The sequence below is a fragment of the Haematobia irritans genome, chromosome 5 (genome assembly GCF_050003625.1).
Source record: "Haematobia irritans isolate KBUSLIRL chromosome 5, ASM5000362v1, whole genome shotgun sequence".
NCBI lineage: Eukaryota > Metazoa > Arthropoda > Insecta > Diptera > Muscidae > Haematobia > Haematobia irritans.
This window is the reverse complement of record NC_134401.1, coordinates 164,603,815-164,630,420: the sequence shown is the minus strand read 5'-3', so window position 1 is coordinate 164,630,420 and position 26,606 is coordinate 164,603,815. Positions and strand designations below refer to the sequence as shown.

General features: G+C 32.9%; 1 protein-coding gene across 9 annotated transcripts; it reads left to right on the top strand.

Moving 5' to 3' along the window:
- The first annotated feature begins 275 nt into the window (after positions 1–275).
- lig (ubiquitin-associated protein-like lingerer) lies at positions 276–26,201 on the top strand. 9 transcript variants are annotated; one of them, XM_075313958.1, is made up of 18 exons: positions 3,105–3,234; positions 5,409–5,588; positions 5,657–5,848; positions 5,918–6,101; positions 6,174–7,369; positions 7,441–7,728; positions 8,080–8,364; positions 8,440–8,648; positions 8,902–9,006; positions 11,824–11,931; positions 12,114–12,205; positions 12,272–12,705; positions 17,084–17,221; positions 17,277–17,402; positions 17,470–17,718; positions 17,923–18,078; positions 21,976–22,008; positions 24,736–26,201. In XM_075313958.1, the coding sequence occupies exons 2-18, from the start codon at positions 5,439–5,441 to the stop codon at positions 24,832–24,834; spliced, it is 4,044 nt and encodes a 1,347-aa protein (XP_075170073.1). In that variant the 5' UTR covers positions 3,105–3,234; positions 5,409–5,438; the 3' UTR covers positions 24,835–26,201. The 9 variants fall into 9 exon arrangements, with proteins under 9 accessions (XP_075170071.1, XP_075170073.1, XP_075170075.1 ...); XM_075313956.1 differs by lacking the exon at positions 3,105–3,234 and adding an exon at positions 276–298 and having other exon boundaries at positions 12,114–12,705; XM_075313960.1 differs by lacking the exon at positions 21,976–22,008.
- The last annotated feature ends 405 nt before the right edge of the window (positions 26,202–26,606 follow it).

Sequence of the window (26,606 nt, the reverse complement as noted above, 5' to 3'; positions counted from 1 at the left end):
AATTGTTTGAAAAATTGTTGAATTTTAGCATTTTGCAAACGTTCGTGGTTATTGGGATGGCATTGAGGTTATTGAGTACTCATTTAATAGTAACGAGTACTCAGGAAATTTGTCAGTAACGAGTACTTGTAATCAAATACTCGTTACTTTCCCAACACTACTAAATCAGGTTGGTCGCTAAAATCCATAAAGTTAGAAAAATTTAATGTTTTTCAAACATATATTAGAAGAAAGTTTAAATTGTGTTACAGACTAGAGTTCAAAGTGAAATATCAACTTGTGTTGTATTATTTGTTCGGTAAAAAGAGAGAAAATAGTTTTTTTTTATAAAATATGTTCGATGTGCTGGTTGATTTTCATGTACTTGCAATGGTCGCAGCAGCAAAGCGCGTGTAGAAAGAGAGAGAAGATTATAGAATTAGTGTAAAGAAAAAGGACGAATACGTCTCCTTAGTGATACAATTGAAATGGCGAATGGCGGCGTCTCATGTGGAAAATGGGATACTGCACGAAAATACTTTTGAAGTGATTTATGAATGGAATTTGTCCTTTGAAAGTTTTATTTGATATCAATATTATGTTATGTAGAGGGAAATTTGATTTTCTCATAAAAATACTAGTGATTAATTTGCTGGTCCGGTATCCCAAGTTTTGTGTGTTTCTTTTCCCCTCTGTCGCATCTTGCATGTACCGATGACACATAAGTGATAGCTATATATGACTAGTATGTACTCTTTCTCTTTCATATCAGTTGCAAACAATATTACCAGATGGATGTAAATCTATGTCCAATGGTCACTTTTCACGGAGAAACGAAATAAAATTGAAAAATGATTGTTTGGTCGTCAAAGTGACTTTGAACTACTATCAAGGTTTCCTGAAGTTTGTAATTTTTTATTACTAAACTTGCGTTTTCGCCCCTTAAGAAATGTTTAAGAGTCGTTGGTTTATAATCTGGGTTCGTAACCTACTATGAAACTTGTATGAGAAATATTGAAATTCCGTTGATTATTTTTATAATATTTTCCGTTGGTGAACAAAAATACATGGACAAAGTTGTGTGAAAACAACCACAATGAGAGAAATGGACTAGAGAAACCCCCTTTCGTACTTTAGCGCATTTTATGCTATTTTAGAAGTACTTGTTTTTATATTTTATTCAAATATATTTTTTGGAAATTATTTTATTATTTATTTTGTCATTAAAAATGATTTCGACATCAATTTCTATTCTGGAAGTTTTGGATTATGGTGAATATGAAAATAATATGACTTGAGTAGATCAAAAATATCTAATCCCAACTTCCGCGTAGTGCGGGATAATTTTGCTTACATTATTTCTTTCAATTCGACAACTACTTCACTAGACGAAAGTAGCAAAATATTTACTGTACATGTATATTCTCCTGTAATAGTTTATTTCATTTTTGAGTATATAATAGAAGAGTTTAGAATTGTGTAGGATCCAGGTTTTCGTTTGTAGACTTTTTATTTGAATTCTAAACCTATGCTTTATTACCCTCATGTGCATAATATACAATATAAATGAAAAGGAAATTTTCAGAGTCCATAACGGCGAAAATGGGTACAAAATGAAATCAGATTTGAGTCAAACAATTTTATCATTTGGACAACTTGAGATAATGTTGGTGGATCGAAGGAGGTTATGTACACCGATATTTTTAGATTTCAGATTATCACCTAAATGCCGGCATGCATCTCTTGCGAAATTATCGGTAGCAAAAATTTATTTCAAGTCTACAACAAAAATCTGGTTATGTATATGAGAAACATAATGGCACACAAATTTTAAACCAGCTAATCGTTTTTAAAACAGTTTTTATTTGTTCCAAATATTCCTACAACAAATTGTTTATTATTTACATAAAGGGTGATTCTTTTGAGGTTAGGATTTTCATGCATTAGTATTTGACAGATCACGTGGGATTTCAGACATGGTGTCAAAGAGAAAGATGCTCAGTATGCTTTGACATTTCATCATGAATAGACTTACTAACGAGCAACGCTTGCAAATCATTGAATTTTATTACCAAAATCAGTGGCAGAAAATCCGCTTTTTTATCGACAAATTTTGTTCAGCGATGAGGCTCATTTCTGGTTGAATGGCTACGTAAATAAGCAAAATTGCCGCATTTGGAGTGAAGAGCAACCAGAAGCCGTTCAAGAACTGCCCATGCATCCCGAAAAATGCACTGTTTGGTGTGGTTTGTACGCTGGTGGAATCATTGGACCGTATTTTTTCAAAGATGCTGTTGGACGCAACGTTACGGTGAATGGCGATCGCTATCGTTCGATGCTAACAAACTTTTTGTTGCCAAAAATGGAAGAACTGAACTTGGTTGACATGTGGTTTCAACAAGATGGCGCTACATGCCACACAGCTCGCGATTCTATGGCCATTTTGAGGGAAAACTTCGGAGAACAATTCATCTCAAGAAATGGACCGGTAAGTTGGCCACCAAGATCATGCGATTTGACGCCTTTAGACTATTTTTTGTGGGGCTACGTCAAGTCTAAAGTCTACAGAAATATGCCAGCAACTATTCCAGCTTTGGAAGACAACATTTCCGAAGAAATTCGGGCTATTCCGGCCGAAATGCTCGAAAAAGTTGCCCAAAATTGGACTTTCCGAATGGACCACCTAAGACGCAGCCGCGGTCAACATTTAAATGAAATTATCTTCAAAAAGTAAATGTCATGGACCAATCTAACGTTTCAAATAAAGAACCGATGAGATTTTGCAAATTGTATGCGTTTTTTTTTTAAAAAAAAGTTATCAAGCTCTTAACAAATCACCCTTTACATATTGAAACTTTTACACGCACAATGGCTGAAATAAATTAAATTGATTAAATGTCATGATTTGTCAACATCTCTCCAAAATATGCTTTTAACAACCCAACAAATTTTCATTAGAAGTGCGTACCAGCTTACGAAATTGAATGCTACCGAAAATTTCGTTAGCATAACGGCAATGTATATCTTATGGGAAGGAAATTTTTCGCAAGAGGTGCATACCGGACTTAAAAGCATACAATATCCACCTTTAATATGCTTATAGTAAATAAACAATATGGCAACACCGTTTGGGGTTAAAACAGACCAGACATATAGCATGAAAACCGAACACAAAAGAAATTTTTGAAAACCCGAAGTGGTGGAGTTGTCTGCTGTTGTAAATCAATCAATTTTTGTGTTACCACTAAAAATAAGGTATTAGCAATAATTAATAATTTGTTCATATTGTTCTAATTGAGTAATACTAAGTTGCACACATGTGTTTGTATATAAAATGTGGTAAAAGTGTTAGCAGAACATATTGAAAAAATAATCTTCCAACAATGTCGCTCTAAAAGTAAAATGTGTTTTTCTTCTCTATGCCTTTGTCTTCTTCGGCATATCTATCTATATGCGATATGAATAGAGTTAATATTTCAAAAATTCAAGTTTTCCTTTGAATTTTATTTGGACGTTTGGTGAAAATTGGGAGACACGCATATTTTCGCTAATCGGTTCAGTTTGCAAATTAGTTAATTTTTATGATCGTATTGCACCGCTTGTCCTCTATGGTTGATTATGGTCACGGGGAAAGCTCAATGAACTGCTTGATATGGATGTATGCGTGTTCTTTTTTCGTATATTATTATTTTTTAAGCGCTGATCTGCCATTTAAAACCTTGCAATCCAAATTTTTCATTATATGTACCCGTAAGACCACAACCAACCATCCACGATTCATCCGATGTTGCAGTAAGTGTGCGGGGGGTGAGTTGCAAACGCCGGAACTTTGTTTACATAGGCAACCAACCCGTGCATAATAGTCGCGGCTGAAAGCAGCCAGTAGCGCACACTATTCAGAGAATTAGGAAGTGGAGACAAAAATAGAAATATATTTTCTCTGTATCGCTTGGAATGTTTCTCATTTCACTAATGGGGATCTGCTGCTACAACATTTGACCTGATTTTTTTCTTTACATTTACCATTTCTATGTGTAAATATGAGATTGCGAGGAAATGTTATTAACACCTGTATTTTTTGTAACTATTTATTGGAAAGTTAATGTTGTAAATAATCTTAAACTTAAGTTTCCGCTGCGAAACATCAAATTCAAAAGACCAAAAATATATATACCAATGCTCATATTCAAAACAATTTTTGAGAGTTATAGAAGAAATAGCAATATTTCGATCCATTTTTCCACACAATGCCTTTAGCATATATGTGTACATTTTGCAGCCGCCATGTCAGTGATGAAATCTATTTAGAAAAACGTGTAAACCTCTGTCCCATTTCCCAAAAGCATTCCATACTTCTTTCATAGAGTTTAGGTCGATTTAGTTTCTATCTCAATTATAAAGTTCTAACTTTATTACAGATTCTGAAAATTTCTTAGCAATGTCTTTGGTGTAACACAAAAGGGTAGACGCTATAAAATAAGATTTGACAATATCGACATATATTTTCTCGAATGTTCTAAGATCCAAACACATTTACTTCGCCAATTTGTTCACATTTAGCAAATGATGTTTACAGAAACAAAGCCGCCATTTATGTAAAATTTAAATGCTTCCCAATAAAAAATCGAGTAAAATTGGCATCCTCGAATAGTGCAAAAAAAACCAAAAACAGAACTTGTTGGCGATACATATACGCTTAAATTTTGGCATTATATTTCTTTTAACGATAACTTAAAACCAAAATTGGATTTAAGTGCCAAGTATCTCGATATTATACTTTTAGTGTGTAAAGTAAAGAGATGAAGCAACATCGGAAATATCACAACAACAAGTCATTTGCGACACCGCAGATGACGAACCGATCTGTTGTAAATGCTGATCTCTTCTATATAAAACCCTGCGGGGAAAATATATTTTTAAAGGCGAGTCCATACGGCGTGTTCGCATTTTTATTAATCGGGACATGGCAACAATTGTCCCACGGAAGTTTTCTGCCTACAATACAGAACATGGCAACATTCTTGACTAGAATCCTCGATTATTCAAATCCCGAGTTGATAAAAAAAATGTGTAGACTTGTCAGGTGTTGAAACATCAACACGGCGTAAATATCAGACCTTAGAGGACGTTGACATTGTTGATGACATTAGAATCTTCCACTTCCTGTTGGTAACATCAGAAATTGCTCAAAGAATTAGAAATTTCTGACGGTATTTTGGCTAACCTATCAATACTGGAAACGTAACCAAAAGTTTCGATTGTCTTCGTTAGCAGATTCTAAGATAAGAAGTCTTAATATGACGAATCCCAGTATAATCGTCTGCGTATTATGTCCTTTGTACAACAAAAACAAGATATTTCACTTTGTACAGAACTTAAGGGTTTCATTATCTTTAAACAAAACGTATAATTTTCTTGATAACTTTCAGCTTACTTTGTAAATACAGTGTACATAGAATATGAGCACACAAATCCGTAATAGCGGCAGTAGTCGCAACCAAAAAAAATCAAATTCTGGCACTGGAGGAGGTGGCGGGGACTCAGTTTCACAGGCTTCACATAAGAAAGCAGATAATTCAAAGACAGAAAAGGAAAAATCTCACCCAAAGGTAAGTGAACAAATTGCATCCATCCCATGGTTGAAGAATTAAAACTTATACACTTATTTGTTTTACAGCCAACAGCAGAACAGTTACGCATTGCTCAGATAACCAACAGTAATATGTCAGAAGATCCACAAATGCGCGAAAAGGTTGCCACACTCATAGAGATGACACAGAGATCTGAGGAAGAGGTCTGCTGTGCTCTATATGAATGTGACAACAATTTGGAGAATGCAGTGCTGTTTCTATTAGAAACACTTCCAGTGGTATGATTTTCTTATACTTCTTAACGCCTCTCGGCCAAAAAATACATTGTATGTTTTTTTTGTGTTTAGGGAGCATTTGAGACATCTTCAAAGAAGAAAAAGAACAAAGCCGCAAATGCTGCACAGGATAGTAATGCAGGTGGTGGAGACGGTGATTGGGCCGATGGTAATGCTAATACGGACAAACGTGAAAAATCACGTAACCGAAATAGTAGCAATCGTGGTGGTCGCGCTGGTTCGGACAGTCGAGGATGTAAGTTTTACTTAGTTGGCTTTTACAAAAATTTTCAAATTATAATTCCCAAAAATTATAAAATTATAATAGGGCGTGGCAGAGAGGCCCGTGAAAATGAGCGCAATTCCAGAGGTGGTGGTGGCGACCGAGATGATCGTGCCAATGATAACTATCGCGGTGGTCCCCGTGCTGTGGGAGGGGGTGATAGTCGCCGCGGTGTTGGAGGAGGACGTGGTGGCGGTTATGTTGGCCGTGGGGGCAGAGGTGGTGGTCGCCTGGGTGGCGGTAGAGGAGCTGGCGGTCGTGGTGATCGCAGCGGTGGTGGTTATAGTTCACGCTACAATAATACCAACGACGATCATCAAGAAGTTGAGCTGTGGGACAACACTATAGCTCAAATTGCAGAGAAACGGCAACAACAAAGTCAAGATGACTCTTGGGGTGATTGGGATAATGAAGAGTACGTCGGCTCCCTAAAGGACAGTAAGGTGTTCACACCGAGTAACCTGCAGAATCAGACGGCAGCCAGTGTTTTAAGCAGTGGTCTGGCCGGAAGTAATGCCGCTGTAAGTGGCAACACAAATTCAACGGGAATGACAAGTGACTTATCATCCCAACAAGGATTGGACCATCATCACCTTGGAACGTCAGTAATTGGTAGCAGTTCTATGCAAACACCATCACAGGGATCTCACTTAAACTCCATAGTGGGTAATAATACCGTCAACACCGGCCTTGATGATAATACTACAAGCAATTTATCATCAGTCGCCGCAACGCCGATCATGCAATACAGCGCCGCTGTAAGTAGTACTCAACCACAGTCGTCTGTTGGTGGCACAAGCTCATTATCTAGTGGTGGTACCAGTATAAGTGGGGGAAATTTGGGTAGTTCACAGTACGGCAGTGCCGTTGATAGTTTCTCGAATGCAGCAACTGCAGCTGCCAATTTAGTGCAGCAGGTACAACAGCAACATCTCGAACAACAGATGAAATCGTCGACAACGTTGTCGGTGGAACAATCGCAGTATTTCAATTCATTGACATCGCAAAATACGGCCGGTCAATCAGTAGTGGGTAATGTCCAGCAACAGCAGCCAATGGCTGGCTATGCTCAAAATCCAAACAGTGTGCAATACCCAACGTCATATGCCAATGTCTTTGGCACGGGAACAAATAGTAGTGGATCATCTACGGCGATATCAACAGATCCCACGTCACAAATTCAAAGTGGTCAACAACCACAAGTACGGCGGGCACGTGCTAAACTTCCTCCCCCCTCCAAGGTAAAAAATATACGAACCCTCATTTAAAAAAAACCTTGCATTTGAATAATTATTTTCACTTTTCCATATAGATTCCTTCAAGTGCTGTTGAAATGCCTGGCGACTCCTTGAACAACATCGGTTATATCGATGTACAATTTGGAGGTTTGGACTTCAACACAGATGAATCATTTGAAAATTTGTCGGAAAAATTCAACACCTCAGTAACTTTGGATGGCCAACAAAGTCAACAGCAGGCGCAGCAAAAATCATTGGTGCAATCTCCACAGGATGTCAATGCTTCTGCGTACGATCAAAACAAGACTGTAGCACAGCAGCAACAATCGTTATCATCGGGATTGCCTAATTCACATTTGGTGGTAAGTTGAATATGGAAATATTTTATAGAGGCTGTGCAATCCTATAAAGCAGTTATGTAATATTTTAAAAGAACCCCGAGTTTCTTCCGCGATTGTGACTTCACCTCAAAGATCTTACACATGCAGGTGTCACTATTTCCTTAAATATAAAGACAACAATTTCTATTTTATTGTAGATAAAAAAACTTGAAGTAGATTTTGAACTTCCCATTAGGATTTTTTGTTAATTCAAAAGTTTATGGGGTTAGTTAGGTAGATTTTCTGATAACTTCAATCCAGTGGATATAAATACTAAATTATAATGATTTTTTCCTCTTCATTTTCAACACTCAACAAAAATGTTCGTATCAGACCGATACACTAACGGCTGGGGGTTATAGTCAGAGAAACACTTCGCAACAACAGCAGCAGGCACAACAAATTAGTGGTGTAACTGGATCGGGTACACAAAGCTCTGGTACCAATGCTCTGGACCAATTAACTAAAAATGACCCGTATCAGCAAAGCACTACTGCAGCCACAGCTTATCAAAGTTCTTACCAAAGCGCCAATGTTTCCAACAAAGGTGTTACAAATGCTTACCAACCATCTGTAGCTTCTCAGGGTTACAGCAATTCAGCATATGGGAACGTGCAGGTAAAATAAATCGATGCATCCCGAGTCTTATTACTATTATTAGTAATTAACTCCTTTCTTATATATATTTTGTAGTCATCGGTGGCCAATTCATATCAACCTCAAGCATATGGATCGTACCAACAAAACTCTATGGCTTCATACCAACAACAACAACAGTCAGCGTCACAGGTTGCACAGAGTGCCTCGAATGTCCCAGGAGGATCAACAAGTGTTGGTGGTGTGGCTAATTCAACACAAAACATTCCTTCAGTTGGTGGTAACAGTAGCAGTAATAGTGCAACGTAAGTATATTACAATATTCGTCGAATTGTCTTTTTTGTTCTATAAATTATACTAATTTGAGTGAGATTTATGGTTGAGCCCAGTTCAAACTAACATTGTTATGTTTATTTTCTTCCCTTTTTTTGACTAACCTAACCTATAAAATTCAAAATTATTTTGATTTTACTGATTGAATGCTTTTCACTGCCTGCTGTTAATATTTGAATTGATTGAATTCCCCAATTGTGTATGGATAAATGTCACTACGTCTAGGGCAAACACAAATTCCAGTTATTTATCATCAGCCTATGGATCACAACCAGCCTATCAGTCTAGCCAAAGTGTTTATGGCTCAACTGGGTTGTCCAACAGTACCGGGTATGTATTTTGATTTTTTGGGAGAATGCTTATCATTCTGCATATATGTACATAGATAAAGACATAGGATCAGAGACATTCACATTTTCTTTCAATTAGCCCATCTCGACCAAGATATCAACCATATGTGGCGGCAAATTATCTTTTAAGATATGTTTTGCCTAATATAATATATTTTGAAATAATTATTCCTCCAAAAAATAGTTGCAGTTTGTTGAATAATTTACTTTGTAAATCGTGGTTTATTCATTTCGGTACCTTATTTTTTAATATGCAATTTTTATATCCAACAAGTGGTCCCTTCATTGGATCAATTGATTTCGTGATTATTCCCAAAAATAATTTGCTGGAATTTTTCGTATGATGCTAAATGTTTAATTGTATTAATTATTTGTGTTTAGCCCGGTTTGATACAAAAATTTTGGGATATAACGAATACTTGGTATCCGATATTGGCCAGATTTTGGAGGAGCCCTACTCCAAACAATTTAATACTAGTAGAAAACAATTGCTTTGAAGTTCAATAATTTTTGAACTTACGAGAATTTTGAAATTTATAACGATTTAGAAAAAAGGTATATGTCGAGATAACGAATTCGAATCTTACGATCATAAATCTATGGATACAAAAATAGATTTTATACCAAATTGACAAAGGATCCGTTTAAAATTTTTTACTATCATCTTTTGTCTTTTACTAAGTGGAGTGATTATTTGATTCAGTGTCCATGAGACTAAGTACTTTTCGGACTACTCTCATTTTATTAACTTTTTATACCCTTCACCACTACTGTGGTACTTATATGGTCCCAGAAGTCAGAGTATTACCCTGATTTGCTTACAATTTTGTACAAAATAGTACAATTAATATTGTCGTCAATTGTGACAAATTTAGTTGAAATCGGTTCAGGTTTAGATATAGCTCCCATATATATCTTTCGCCCGATTAGACTCATATGATCACAGAGACCAAAGTTTAACATCGATTTACCTGCATATTTGCACAGAAAGTAGAATGGACATTCTACCAATGCTTGTCAAATTTGGTTGAAATCGGTTCAGATTTAGATATAGCTCCCATATATATCTTTCGCCCGATTTAGACTCATGTGACCATAGAGGCCAAAGTTATACTCCGATTTATGTGAGGCTATGTACAGGGAGTAGAATTAATATTATAGCTATCCATGCCAAATTTGGTGAAAATCGGTTCAGATATTGATATAGCTCCCATATATATCTTTCGCCCGATTTAGATTCATATAACATCCGGAGAACAAATTTTCATTTCGATTTACTTGAAATTTTTCCCTGAGAGGAAATATCACATTTTATACCCATTTCAACGGAATTTTTACTGTAATTGATTTTATTTTACACAGAAGAAAGATTTAACATTCTATCTAACTGTGTCAAATTTTATCCAAATCAGTTCAGATTTAGATAAAGCTCCATATAACAGGTTGGCTGATAAGTCCCCGGTCTAACAAAGAAAAACAAATTTTTTTGTCAAAATTCGTTTTTATTATTCAACATAGTTCCCTACAAGAGCCAGCGGACTTTTGAGTCTTTCCACGCTTCGGAGACGGTTCACCGATCGCTGTCCACTCAGCCGACTGTCGATTGGATTCAGGAGTGTAGTGATGGAGCCATGTTTCATCCATTGTCATATATCGACGGAAAAACTCGGGTGTATTACGAGGTAACAGCTGCAAACACCGCTCAGAATCATCAACACGTTGATGTTTTTGGTCAAATGTGACCTCTTTCGGGCGTCCACTGTCCGTCCTCCGTGCTCATTTCACCACGCTTGAATTTTGCATACCAATCAATTATTGTTGATTTCCCTGGGACAGAGTCCGGAAACTCATTATAAAGCTAAGTTTTTGCTTCCACCGTATTTTTTTCCCTTCAGAAAACAGTATTTTATCAAGACACGAAATTCCTTTTTTTTCCATTTTTTTCACAATAACAAAAGTTGCTTCACAGAAGACGCTCTATCTCACAAACTAATTGACTTACAGACGTCAAATTTTGACACGAATCATTTGAAGGTTGATACTATATAAAAATATGCATTTAATACTAGCGACGCCATCTATGTGTCAGACCGGGGATTTATCCGCCAACCTGTTATTCTTCCGATTTAGGCAAAAATGCTACAACGTCAGCGAAGATGTGATGTCCCCATACTTTCCACAGAAGATTTTGATAAGGTCCCGTCTTTGTAAATGTCGCTCGATGTGGTCAAATATTGTCACAATCCCGACAAATGACCACATATTGTGGTGAAATATAGTCAATATCCTTGTGAACTCACCAAAAAATGCCTCAAATTGTCCTATATCTCTAATACATGTGTATCGTCGGATAAATAATAAATGCACTTTTGTGCAATAAAATGGCTTTAGCTTTATATTTCTCATATTTACATTTAAAGTCCAGAGGTTTTGTAGACGTTTAAAAATGCTTCTCCAAATCGGTTCTGATTTAAACATTTGTATATGGGAATCTAAACCTTTATATAGCTCCCAACAAATTTAAAGGAGCTGAGATGGTATCAAAAATGTTGATATATGTAGATCTATGGTGAAGGGTATAATATAGTCGGCCCGACCGACTTTAGACTTTTCTTACTTGTTTTACATTTACAAAAGAAAGAAAAATGTTTAAATCCAAATATCAAAATTACCAATTAAAGTTGTATTCATTTTGGGTAATATTCAATTTAAAACTTTCAATAATATTTGATAATTTGTCGCTATTTCGAAATGGTTCGAAATTTTTCTGTTATTAATTTTTATTCTACCGGCACAGGTACACGGGCAGTACGAATACATCATCGTCTCAGTATAGTAACTTTAGTACTAGTGCAAAATTAAAGGATCCCACCTCGACATCTTCAAATACATCTCATTACGAAAGGTAAGTGGTATTTTGAGTCAGCCAAATGTATTGAGTTCTGAGCGTTTCAAGCGTTTGTTTTTCTCTTTAACCTTACTTGTTAAATTTAGGTCTAAATTTGTATTTTAAATACTAATTGAATATTAATATTAATTATTTTTTTTTTACTTTTTTAATATTTTATTATTATTATTATTTTGCAGTGTTTCGTCTAGCAATGCCATTAGCAATAGTAGTGGTACATCTGTAAATTCCGTGTCAAGTGCTGTCAATTCCAACATTGCTGTGACAAATAGTATGATCTCCTCAACTTTAGGTGCATTAACAAGCAATTCAAACGTTAATAATCCTTCTTCCCTAGCTAACAACAATGCCAACAGCAGCAGTTCGAATAGCAGTGTTGCAAATAATGCCGCATCGAATGTGGTCTCGCAGTCTGTTAGTGGCGGCAGTGGTGTTGGCGGAGTTGGTGGAAGTGGTGTTAACAGCAGTAGCAATAGCAGCAATGTGAATAGTAATAGTGCTGCGACTGCTTCAGGTGTCAGTGGTGGTGTTAGTACATCATCAGCTGTAGCTGCTTCATCCGGTGGTGTAGCATCGGCGGTGAATAAGACTGGTAGTGTAGCGGGTAGTAGTGGTGCGCCCACAGGTGGTAGTGGCGGCGGAGCTGGTAGTGGAATGGTGCCCAACATCCAAATGGTTAGTCAATATATTCAGACTTCATTGCCATACTATCAGCAACCAGTTTATTCTTACGAGGATTTACAAATGATGCAACAGCGAGTGCCACACGTGGTGAGTTCATGGAGAAATGCAACACAATACAAACAAAGAAACACATACACACACTCGTACACATTTTTTCTGAAACAATCATGATATCTCGCTCCATCATCACATTTTTTTATTTTTTTTATTTTTCATAATAACACATGTAACCTTCACACCTCCTAACCAACCAAACAACAAATCTTTCTTATATGATCTTAACCCACCTTTTCTGAAAATTTGAGAAAATACTGTAGAAATACATGCTTTTTATCAAAAATTGCTGGTACATATGGGGTATATATTCCGAGTTTAATTTTTTTTATTAACTGCAACCGGTGGCTTTTTTTTTTCTTATTGCAATCTTAACCATAAATGCCGGTGGCAGTGAGTAAGACACCAATTACCATGCAATATTTTACATTGGTACAAATGCAAAAACAAAAGCACCATTAGTATATAGCAATATTGGTTATTGGTATTTAGCAGTGTTAAACCAATTGGCATCGCAGCAATACTCGGTTAACAAAAAACGATTGTGGTCGTATACATACCCTGAGTGAGATTGCACTCAACAACAACAACAACTACCAGCAATTGGCATCATATTAAGAGAATTGAGGGAGTACCTACCAAATAACACTTCTGAGACATGAGGTAAAAAATTTGAGTGGTTGTTTTCGGGAGACCAACATTCGTACCAAAGAAGCACCGACAGTGATCAGTTGCGTTTAACCCTGGGAAGTCATCCTAATTTTTTGTGCACTAACGACATTTTGACTACGGCTTATTTGAATAGTGAGCAAAAATGAGAACTACAATTGAGTTTATTTTTTATTCAATTTGATTTTAGTTAGTATACGACAAAAATTCATAAAATGGCTGCATTAGTATAATTTAAATTTTATCATTTCCCAGTCGACTAAAATGCATTTTAGATGGAAAATGAAACTACGCGTCGCCATTTTGACGAAGGATAACTGTCTAGGGTTAATATTGGTGGTTGAAATTTATTTTACTAATTGTTATTTTAAAATTTCAAATATTATTATTTACTAAATACGCCGGTCGGTTTCGGTAGATCGCATCCGTTCTCTGGTCCGTATTATATATATCATAAATCTTAAGTATCGCACACGTAAGATCAGACTTGTAGTGCACGAGATCGACCCCCATGTTCCTATGGTAATCGATATATATACCTATATTTCGATTTTCTTAACCCTTTCACTACCGAAATAAACCTAATGTTCAAAACTTTATTTTTTTCTGTTTTTACTTGTACTAACAGCATGTAGAACAAAAATTGCCATTTTGAAAACCTACCTCAATTACTTCAAGAGATATATGAGCTTGTTCTGAAAACTTGATTCTTGAATTGTGATCAAATGGCTTAAGCGCTATTTAGCCTATAATATCCTTCAAAGTGTGAGAAAAAATACAAAAAAGAACCCGAAAAGGTATCAGCATTAGTTTTTGTATGAATGTCCATTTACTAGAAACATACAGTAAAAAATTTTTCTCAAATTTTCGTATTTTTCGTTTATTGCTAAAGAAGTTTATAAAAATGTATTTTAGACTTCACCAATATGGAAAATATTTATAGCTTATTTAGATTAAAGCCTCTACTTTAAAATAACATCGGGAAATAAATAGAAATTTAGTGGGAAAATAGAATTTGGTGTCTTTTTCGAATGTCCTTCTAAGTGGACATCAGTAGTGAAAGGGTTAATATTCTGAAGTTTCTTTAGCTGGAATAATATTTTAGCACCCCCCAAAAAAAGAGACGACAAATTCATACATCTTATTATCGGGTTCGCAATCACTGTTAGTCGTTATGATGTTCGTTTTTTTAACAAATGAGAGAACTTGGCCAGAAGTCAACAATTTGCCCGGGTGAACCTAGGTTCTGCTAAACAGAAGACTTTCCACCATCACCATCTTTTATGCGTTTTAAATGCAGTAACAAACTTATATACAATTACAAATATATATACAAATATTCATAAATAAATTGAGAGAATAGGGTGTACTAATAGTCACAAAAAGCGAACTTGAAATAAAACTCAAACCTAATTTTTAGACAAGAGTATTACCTATGCGATTTCAACTTTTCAGAAAGCTTTATATCAAATGACCATATTGTAATGCCTTAGTGTTAATTCAACATATACTCGTTATTTTTTTATCTTTGTACAAAAATATCATTGTAGATATAAAAAGGACACGTTGCTAAGCAATATACGTTAATGTTTTTATTGTATTGCATTGAACCTATCTCATATCAACTTGCTTTAAATAGTTCGTCCTCTCATCATTCCCTCTATTGCATCTATTAATAATCAATTGCTTCTCCTTACATTCATATACATACATACTACACATACATTATATATGTATTAGAGCTCGACCGATGTGATTATTTGTGGCCGAAGACAATGTTCGGCAATATTCGGCCGAAGACCAACCACGATTTTTAGATGTATAATTTTTTTATTGAATCCATTATAATCGAGCCAATATTGGTCATATACGATTATTATATTAAACGTGTAATGATATTTAGTTAATTCATAAATTTCATATTAAAAAATATAAATAAAACAGGATTTTATGACTTTCAAAATTCAAAATCTATACATTCAAATTCAATACAGAAATTTTCTTTAGTTTTTTTTATTTTTTTTATTTTGCTTTTCTATCAAATAAGTCATTCACTATAGACTTGTAAAATCCACTTTAACTAGTTTTTAACTCTTATTTGCCTTATAAAAAAGGGATTCCAAATCCAATTTTAGTAGATTTCGAGCCTAAAGATTTCTTAAACTTTTCGATAAACCCTAATTTTGTTGTGAAAGAAAAAGTTATTTATCAAAAAAAAAAGTACCCCATTCACCTTCTATTATTGTTTGCTTTCTATTGTGTAGACTATAGTCAAAATAGGCTTTTTCTTATAGCCCTATTTTGATCCTATAAAATATAAAGCAAACAATAGAAGGCTAATAGGGTACTTTTTTGATAAATAATTTTTCCATTCACTACAAAATTAGGATTGATCGAAAAGTTTAAGAAATCTGAAGTTGTATAACGTCTCTACACTGAAAAAGTTCAACAAAAATGCCCAATTAAAATTTAAAGTGAATTTTAAAAATGTTCAATTAAAATTTTAATTGATTCAATAAATTGTTTAACTAAAACAAAAATCAATCACAAACTTTAATAGTATTAATTATTTTTTTTTTTACTGATACAATCATTTCTGTAATTGAGAGTTTTCAATTAAAAATTAATTAGATCAATTAATTTCGTGATTGCATCCATAAATTGTTTTTTTGTCTTGTGTAGTTATGAACGGAGAACTAAAAATTAAAATTGATAAAACCAAAACTCTTGTGAAAACAAAATTAAGCTACTAAAAATCTGACAGCTTCGGCTTCAATTATTCGGTCTCATCACGCTGAAAGTCGATTTTTGACCGAAGCCGATTCTTCGGCTGAGCTCTAATATGTATATACATATATATATATTACATTATTAATTTCCAAGTACATACATATAAGGAGCTGAAAGGGAGGCAGCACCTTAAAAAAATCAAATTAGCACAAAATATATTTATTACAAACGTGAAATCAAAATTATAATAAAATTATTTTTTTTTTATTTTTGTTTTTGAACTCAGCTTAAAACCATGCATTGACTAAACTACAAGTGTAGCTTAACCAACAGAGGAAAAGTATGCTTGTCAAATTTATTTGGGCAAAGCCCTATAGACTGCAAGATGGTTGGATGTACAGCTGTTTCTGTATTACCACATTCCTTATCAGCATCCTCTACTTGCAGCAAAACTATCAAACAATTATCAAAATAAATTCGGGTAATTCACTCAACCCAAAGTGAACTACACTTGAATCGTACGAGAAAAGGTTTTTTGATAGTCGTCTACTGCCTAAACAAATTTGCAAGCATATCTCTTTTCCTTTGCCAAACTCAAATCATCGATTTGAATGTAGTTGGCTGGGTTTGTTTTTGAGCGTGCTTCCTCTATCTTCATTCGTTTTATTTATTATTGTTGGAATTTTTTTTTGAATTTCATTGCAATTTTTTTATTGTTTTTATATAAAAATTAAAATTTTAATAAAAATTCTCTTTTTTTTTTTGTTTTAAATTCATAAAAATATTTTTACCAAAAATTTATTTTTGGTTAACTGAAAATTATATTTCCATTTACTTGTCCTTAAGAGTTTGTTTTCGCTCCCTTTCTGCTCTCAAATAGATTTATATTCACCCATAAAATATGTACAATATTCCCATGTATGCATAAGACGGTAAATGTGGGTATTTCATAGTTTATTTGTATTGTTAAATACAATAATGATCACATATTTCATTGTTTCTTAATTTTTAGCAAGGTTATTATGACTTGAACTACACAACACCTACAAGTTTGGGAGCTGGTCGTGATAACTTAGGTTCCGTTGCCTATTCAACAATGACTGATGGTCGTTTTGCCAGAACTGACAATAATTCCAGTCCTGTTAGTAATGTAAGTAGCTCAACATATTGATGTTGCCTAACAACTTATTTGACTTCATTCAAAGGTTTCAAGTACAATGTCACAACAAGCTGGTTCTAGTGGACCCATGCTTAATGTTCCTTACGCATATTTCTATGGCGGCAATGTTATGCCTGGTAGTTTTCAGTATGGCACCCCAGCCATTTATCCGGTAAGTTTTAATAACACGAACAAATAGCAAAAATGTATAATTGGGGCTTCTCAAATTTTGTTTGTAGCAAATTCCTGCTGCCAACACAGCTTCAGGAGGACAATTCCCTAAACCTTCATATAATACAGGCTATGGTTCAACCAACTATGATGCACTTTCTCAAGCTTCACAAGACTATACCAACAAAACATACCCCTCAAGTGTGAATCAACCCACAAAGTCCCAAAATGTAACAAATCCTCCACAAGCTGGTACAGCTTCGGACATAACTTCTTCAATGTATGGAAAAGGGCATGTGGCACTTAATAAGGTCAATGTAAGTACAATGATTTTTATATATGGCCATGGGTATTAGGTTCGATTTTTGCAAAACATGAAAACAAGTATGTTTTTATAGAATGTCATGTTTAAAAAAAAGATGACATGAAAAAAAGAAGAACATAAAACACGAACATATACCCATCTTGAGTCACTCTAAATTTTATATGTAATATTTTTTCAATTATTTTTTTTTTAATAGTCCTATGAAAAGCAGAATTTCCATTCGGGCACACCTCCTCCCTTTAATATGGCAAATACACAGACTGCTGGTGGGACTTCAGCACAACCATACGGCATGTATTTACCCACAATGCCCGCTGCTGGTCACCACATGATACATCCCCAGATTCACCAGGTAATTGAAAATTGAATTTAAATATTATTGTACCGAAATACCAGAAAAGAAATGATTTGATAATTTATTAAAAAAAAGCGACACATTGCGAATTTGTTAACATTAAAATCCATGCTATGCATTTGTAGATAGTTTTAACAATAAGCCATAATCATCATCAACAACAAACATCGATTTAACCATATAATCACTTTGTATTTGTGTGCATATATTCATGGAAAAAACCCTCGGTTACTTTGTCATCCAGAAAATTGAACTCTCAGTTTTTATATGTTTTCTATGGAATCGAAGGGATACAACAGACAGTACACTAACAAGAGATCGTAAAACAAAAGTCAACTAATCGATTTTTTCTAAAAAAAATTCTTCGTGAACATGAACTAATCGAAAAATTATTTATTTAACTTTAAAGTGGTGCGGTGTTTAAAATGCACGATGGGTTAGATTAGGTACAGTGGCAGCCCGCCATATTTAGTCTCACTCGGTCTATTCATTTCATTGTGGTATTAAATGCAGTGATACCACGATATTAAAGATCTATGAAAACGTTTGTCATTTATAATAGAGTAGGAACCGTAAATTAACTAACTAATAACTCAAATATGTTTCGACCAGCAAATTTTGGTTGCTTTTGGACTCTTAAAGAGTAACACAAATCGGAAAATAATTTCGTAGATTAACTTTATTGTATATATTTTTTTTCCTTTTATTCAGTATTATGAGATGTAATATAGTTTTATTTGGCCTGTTTCGGCTTTTTATATTACGTTGTTGAATAAATAAATAAATAAATAAATATTTTTTTCTGGCCTTTCAAGGTCATTTTTAAATGCGTATAAAACAAATATTGAATTATTCCATTATTTTCATCCAACGTCTTTTTTCTATTGTCAAAATTTATAAGTTCAGAGAACAGATTTCTGGAAAATCGAGGTATAAAAACATGACTCATAGACAAAACTTTGCCATACTGTATATTTTGTAATTCATAAATTGTTAGGGTTTAAAATGTTACCCAAATTATTTCCAATACCCAAAAATAGTTTTATTTGCTGTTATGTCTTTAAGTTTTTGAGCAAATACCAGACATACTGTTAATATACTTTTTATAGCCCCGGGATAACATTTTCAATTTTTTCAGACAAACTAAAACGTGTTTAGTGTAATCGAGATGAGAAAATGCAGACAATGTTTGCCCTTTCAGCAAATTTTGACTGCTTTGTCTTTTTCAACAGAATTTTTGTCGTTTTAGCTGATTTTTATGCTGGGCCTATTTTGGTGAAAGATTACTTTGTGAGGGACTTTATCGAGAAATTGTTACGATTATATAGGATTTTATATATAAAAAATTTATCTATATCAAAAAATCAACCTATATAAATGGTTTTTAGCCTTAGAGACGCAGCCTTTATTTCAGTCGGATTTTGACTTAAGTTCAGTTGAATTTCTCTTATCGATAGTGTTGTCCGATTATTTGTAGTAACCCAATGATAAGGGCCTTTTATATATATATATATTTTTTTTGACAAAATAAAAATGAATGAATAATGAAATGAGGAAAGATAGCTGATTCTACAACTGATTCCAGTTATACAATTTTGATTAAGTCTATCTTCATTTATTGAGATAGAGATTAAAAAAACAGATAATATTGCACAGTCGGTCTCCAATTTCATTTATTAAACAATTAGTAATAGAAAGTCTTACATAGGTGATGGATTCCCACAAGAAAGATTCTCTTTCACACTTGGCGTCACAAGCACGGTTGCCACTTGAGCCAAAATTATTCTACCAAAATTTGGAGAAAATTTTACCAAAAAACTATAAACAAAAAAAATCATATTTCCAAAATTTTATTTCTATAGATTTTTTTTTTTTCAAAATTTTGTTTCTATAGAAAATTTTCTCAAAATCATATTTTTTTGGAAAACTTTTCAAAATTTTATTTCTATAGAAAATATTGTTAAAAATTTTATTTCTATAGAAAATATTGTTAAAAATTTTATTTCTATAGAAAATTTTGTCAAAATTTTATATCTATAGAAAATTTTCTCAAAATTTTTATTTCTATGGAAAACATTTCAAAATTTTATTTCTATGGAAAACTTTTCAAAATTTTATTTCTATAAAAAATTTTCTCAAAATTTTATTTCTGTGGAAAATTTTCTCAAAATTTTAACTCTATAGAAAATTTTCTCTAAATTTTATTTCTATAGAAATTTTTCGCACAAATCTATTTCTATAAAAAATTTTCCCAAAATTTTATTTCTATAGAAAAATTTGTCAAAATTTTATTTCTATAGATTTTTTTTTTTCAAAATTTCATTTCTATAGAAAATTTTGTCAAAATTGTATTTCCATTGAATTTTTTTTCAAAATTTTATATCGATAAAAAATTTTCGCACAAATTTATTTCTATAGAAAATTTTATTTCTATCTTGTCAAATCTTGTCAAAATTTTATTTCTATAAAAAAATTTTGTCAAAATTTTATTTCTATAGAAATTTTTTCAAAATTTTATTTCTATGGAAAATTTTCTCAACATTTTATTTCTATTGAGAATTTTCTCAACATTTTATTTCTTTGGAAAACTTTTCAAAATTTTATTTCTATAAAAATGTTTCTCAAAATTTTATTTCTGCGGAAAAATTTATCAAAATTTTATTTCTATGGAAAATTTTCTCAATATTTTGTTTCTATAGAAAATCTTTACAAAATTTTATTTCTTTAAAAAAATTTTTCAATATTTTATTTCTATAAAAAAAAATTGTCAATATTTTATTCCTATAGAAAATTTTCAGAAAATTTCATTTCTATAGAAAAATTTGTCAAAATTTTATTTCTATAGAAAATTTTGTCAGAATTTTATTTCTATAGAAAATTTTATTAAAATTTTATTTCTATAGAAAATTTGTGAAGTCCCTCTAAGTTGGGATTATTTTGCAAAATCTACCAAAACATCAAGAATTCTACCAATCTACCAAGCCCGAAAAAGTTACCATTTTTTTGTAGAATTCTACTAACTGTGGCAACCGTGGTTATAAGACATTCAGTTTCGGTTATAAGAAGCAGATCCTTCATCATTGCGTAAAATCTAGAATCGGAAAACTTTCACGATCCTACCAAATCTACTCTCAATCGAGTTTAGGTTTAAACCGCCTTCATAATGTCAATTTTAGAAACATCCGTATACGAAAGGGCGGGCCTCCATGACCATGTAGGTTTGGCACATTATTGTTCAGGTAGTGGTGAAAACACAGGTGCTGAAATTCTCTCTGAACTCAGCTCAATAACCATAAACATGTAAAACAAAATGAATTTGAGTGTTTTTCTTTAGAGATAATGGATAAATGTTTAAACTACTAAGACATTGTTTATAAATAACACAAAACACTTAACAATATTCTGAACTTATATGATGCATACACTATTACTACTACCACTTTTTACCATACTATTAGTGTTTGTCGCTGCTGCAGAGACTATATTGCTTGCAAATAATGTTCCATCAGATTTCCATCAAATTTCATCTTGTTATTTCCTGCAAAAAAAAAAACTATCTCTTCTATCACCTCAAACAAGTTGCATAACATTTCTAAATCAATCCACAATTTGTTATAAAACAAAACATATTAAACCGATTTTGAATAAAATTGATATATTTTTCTTCATTTAATTATCTCTTTAATCAGCAACAATATTATTAAAACAAAAAACTACCAAAAATCCAATACATACAAAATAATTCTGTCTAGAAAATACAACACCACTACTTTCCTCCATCATCAATTCAAATAAACAAAAAAAAGAAAAACAAACAAAACTACTTATGCATGATATATTCTCCTGTTTGATTTTTTATTATTATTTCTTTTGGTTTTTATTGGACGTCAATAGATGGACGGCAGGATTCACAATTCATCCCGCCGGGTAAGTTGATAGAAATGTGTCTTAGAAATAATTTCATAAAAGTTAAACATACATAAAACCTAATGAAATTAAACTCATACTTACATACACACATATATTACATACATACAATACATTTCCAGTTTATATTACAAATTTTTGTTTCTGATAGACATTATAATGAGGGCCGCTGGCATCAATTGGCTAATGCGAAAATGTTATTAGGTCAGATTTGATTTCTTAAACTTTTTACACTACCCAATTAAAGCTACAGTATAAAAATTGAATTTTTCATTGTGATTTAATTGTAATAATAAGCGGACAAGGAATCTAAAGTACGCTCTTTCAGAAGTTACCCCCTAATGCCCAATCCCGCCTTTAGGCGGGCTTCATTTAATAAGGAAGCTTTTAGTAAAACACACATTAAGACATCAAAATGGGTAAAATAAAAGGAAAACTTAGTTTAAACTGTTCAAGAGGCTTTGCAGCTTATACTGAATTTTACCGTATAAATTTTTCGTGTTTAGTTTTCTTGCTTTCGTGTCGTTAACATTGAAAATTTAATCAGCTGGCAAAAAAAATTGGGGCATTAGAGGGTTAATATCATGAAAACATCACAAAATCAAGAACAACAATCATAAACATCGGGAATGGATAATCAAAGTTTTAAGTATCATATAAAAGAAATAAATAAAAATGTCCAATATACACACAAAAAAAAAAATTCTGATTCAATCACGAACTTAATTGATCCAATTAATTTTTTAATTGAAATGTCTTGAATCAGTATCAATTAAAAAAATAATTGGAAGTCAATTTAAAAAATTAATTGATACTATTAATTTGTGTGATTGATTTTTCTTTCAATTAAAAAATTTGCTGAACCAATTAAACTTTTAATTGAATGTTTTTTAAAACTCAATTAAAATTTTAACTGGAAAAATGTTCGTTAAATTTTTTTCTGTCTATCCATCACATAGTTCCCATGTAAACCGATCTTCCAATTTGATATCTTAAGTAAAGAAATATAGCCTCAACATAAACTGATCTCTAGATTTGATTTCTTAAGAGTAATTCCCCCCGAGAGATTTGTGAAGAGAGTTAGTCTTGCATATTAGTTAGTTAGTATGTTTTGCTCAATCCCAGTTTCGACAGAACACCAAAAAGTTTTTGAGTTTTGGTTTATCTCCACTCAGAAATGCCAGCTTCATTTCTGTGTCTGTTCAAAGCTGTTCTCAGTGGTTTCACATGTAGTAAGGCTGTGCCGTTATAACCTAACATAACCTAATGTCGTCAGGCAAACCCCAAGTGCCGGGTTCAATTCCCGGTAGCGGTGGCTTCTTTCATAATAATAATAATTTGCTGCAGAAACCTTGAAGTCGGACTTGAAACAAAATGATCGGCTACATTAAAGATGGAGTGAACTCAACATAAGCTTATGCAGACAATTTTTATTTATTCAATCACAAATTTGAAAAACAATTTATGTTGTTGTTGTTGTTGTAACAGTTTATTGTGATCTCATCCATTTCATGTTATACGCTTGGTACATCAGCTTGTTGGCAGATCAAGGAACTCTGCGACTAAGATGGGGTGTGTCCAGAGTGATCTGGTGGTAAGTCGGGTTGGTTTGGCTGGGCAAGAGAAAAGATGACGCGTGTCGTGTGGCCCTTGGTTGCAAATTGGACAAACGTCAGCTACGCTGCTATCAATCACCGATAAGTAGGAATTGAGGCGGCTGCACTTGCCTGATCTTAATTGGGCCAAAACTACCCTAGTCTGCCGTGGGAGGTCTCAGAGAAAACAATTTATAATTTTTTTTAACTGGTGTAACCCCATTTTCATGAATACTACGTTAGTTAACACTTTAGTCCGTACTATGGATCTAACTGTCATCTTGCCTATATATTCCATATGCCAATTAGGAATTGAACTGCTGAAAAATTTTCAGTTAAAGTTCAACAATTTACTTCCTGTTAACTGGAAGTTAAAGCCTAACGGTGCTACACGAAAATGGCCTTTAGTCCTCGAGTTTGATTAAAAAGTTAATTTAGTCAATTAATTTTTAATTAAAAATTTTTCAATTATTGACTTAATGTTAATCACGTCAAGAAGTTCAATATATCAATTATTTTTTAATTAAAAAAGATTTCAGCTTCGATCAACTTTTAATTGAAAATATTTTGGTGACACTTTTCGTGTAAAGATTATCATCTAAGCTTCCCCTAGTTAGGTTTATATTAGTGACCTCTTTTTTTTAAATTTACATTATTTGTTATTTATATTACATTTACATTAATAGGAAAAAATAAGAATTTAACAAATGTTAGGGCTGGAGAAATGTCCTGTTAAAACTGGAAATGCATTTAATACATAAACTATTTTGATAGCTTCAACCGTAGACTCTATGCTTTTAATTCTAAGTTTTGAAGAATTATAATTTATTACACACAACACCTACAATGTTAATTGATGATGAAGACATAGAAAAAAAAGTTTAAGTGGCTTTTTAAAAGTCTGAATTCGTTTCAAGGAAAAAAAGAAATAACACATTATATTTTAAAGTTTCTGAATAGTGTTGGAAAATTGTATGACTGCCTACTCAATCATCTCATTTCGGTATTTAGTTATTTCCTATATAAATTGAAAGTTTCGTATATTGAAGTCCCTAGTATTGGTTATATATAGTTTTAATTTTTTATTAATTTAAATTTCATATGCCATAATATTTTTTATTTTCTCTTTTAGGATTCAAACAGCACTGGTCAACGTCAACCCACAAGTAGCCAATCGAAGTCGGCTACAAAACAAGGATATTCACCATCCTATTGGACTGGTCAGAATTAAGATCCCTTTTGATTTTTCTAAGATATATACACACAGACTATACTGCTACATAACATATATGCTGGCGATTTCTCCTTCTATAATAAAAAAAATATATATTCAAAAGGGAAAGTGAAAATATGTAATTCAATGTTTTTTTGATATGGATTCAGAAGATGGCTGAAATCGTCGTCGTTGCCGCTGCTTTATAACAACAAGATTTTGGAAAAAGAAGAAGATAACTCATACGAAAAATACAACATCCTGTGGTATTGCAAAGAGAGAGAATACAAAACCAAGAGCCCATATTCAATAATATCTCATTATCCATACACCACAAGAAACAACCACAGCATCATAACCCCTCTTTAAATACGTCGTCATCATCGTTGTCGTCGTTTATATAAGAACAGTAACATATATCTCCGTCAGTTTTTAAAGAATAGTTAGTGATCGCTATTTAGGAATCAATCTTTTTAAACTATTTTTAAATCGTAACACCATCCTATACCTTTTTCCTTGTCGTCGTTATTATCATTTTGCTATAATTTTTTAAAACTACGTTTTAGGGTAAATACCATATAGGAGACATACATGAATGAGCCCTTAGTAATAGTAAACAAGTTGTTTTTAAACAATCATCTTCCACACGCCTTCTTATATCTCCTCCATACCCAATCCTTGTACGAACTCTTGTCATGAGAACTACCCACCCCCACCCCCTTTCTCTCCCGCACACAATTCACAAAGAAAGCCCACCCTCCATATACGTATTCAAACAGCCGCCAACAACTTCATTCATTCATTCAATCAATCAACATTACTATGTTCCATTTCCATTCACATCTCTTTTTTACAACAACAATGATAACAAATTATCAAACAAATAATTTAATTAAAATTAATTATTATATTATTGAAAACAAAAAAAAAATATATAAATGAAAGATAAATAAAAACCTATATATATATATGTATGTACGTACTACTACTAAAAATCATGCCCAGATATATAAAAATATTACATGCAAACATGAATACCCCCTATTATGTGTGGGTAATTTAAAGGATTTAATAAGAAAATATTATTAAAATTTCTAAACCACAAAGAATAGGTTCAAAGAAAATGCTAAAACACGAGTTGCAAAGCAAAAGCATTCTTTGAGAAAAAAGAAGAAAAAACAAACAAAAACATGTTTATAAAAATACAAAAAGGAGAACAGCAAACAAATAAGAAAGAATACAAACAAAACACAGAAAAAATATACTTATTATAATAAAAACAAAGTAAATTGTAATCGGTTTAAACTTATATGTATAATTATAATAATCTTAATATTTAAATTAAATACAACAAACAAAAATACGATTGAATCCAAAAATGATAAGTCATCTTTGTCGTATTAGTATTTTTTTTTTGGGGGGGGCGGATGTGGACGGTGTTATGAAATCGGCATAAAAACACTGGTTGAGGATAATGAAAACGAGCCATCCTACTAAGGCTCGCTTTGCATACAAAGGATCATGAATTCAATCCCAGTTTCGATCAAATACCAAAATGTTTTTCAACAGTGGATTATCTTCTCTCATTATTGGTGATGGCATTTCTAAGTGATCTCACCGTGTAGCGTAATTCGGTCTCGGACAGCACATATTCAGAGAAGTTCATCGCCTCTGGTATCACAATGGACTGAATAATCTAAATGAGCCCAAAATAACGGGCTAAGCTTACTTACTCTTATAATAGTAGCATTAATAACTAGAAACACCTCCCTGTCTTACATGGACTTAAG

Coding starts and splice junctions, on each gene's coding strand:
- lig (XM_075313956.1), top strand. CDS start 5,439: ATGAGCACACAAATCCGTAATAGCGGCAGTAGTCGCAACCAAAAAAAA. Junction 8,649..8,901: donor AGTAGCAGTAATAGTGCAAC/GTAAGTATATTA, acceptor CACTACGTCTAG/GGCAAACACAAATTCCAGTT. Junction 17,719..17,922: donor TGGCACTTAATAAGGTCAAT/GTAAGTACAATG, acceptor TTTTTTTAATAG/TCCTATGAAAAGCAGAATTT.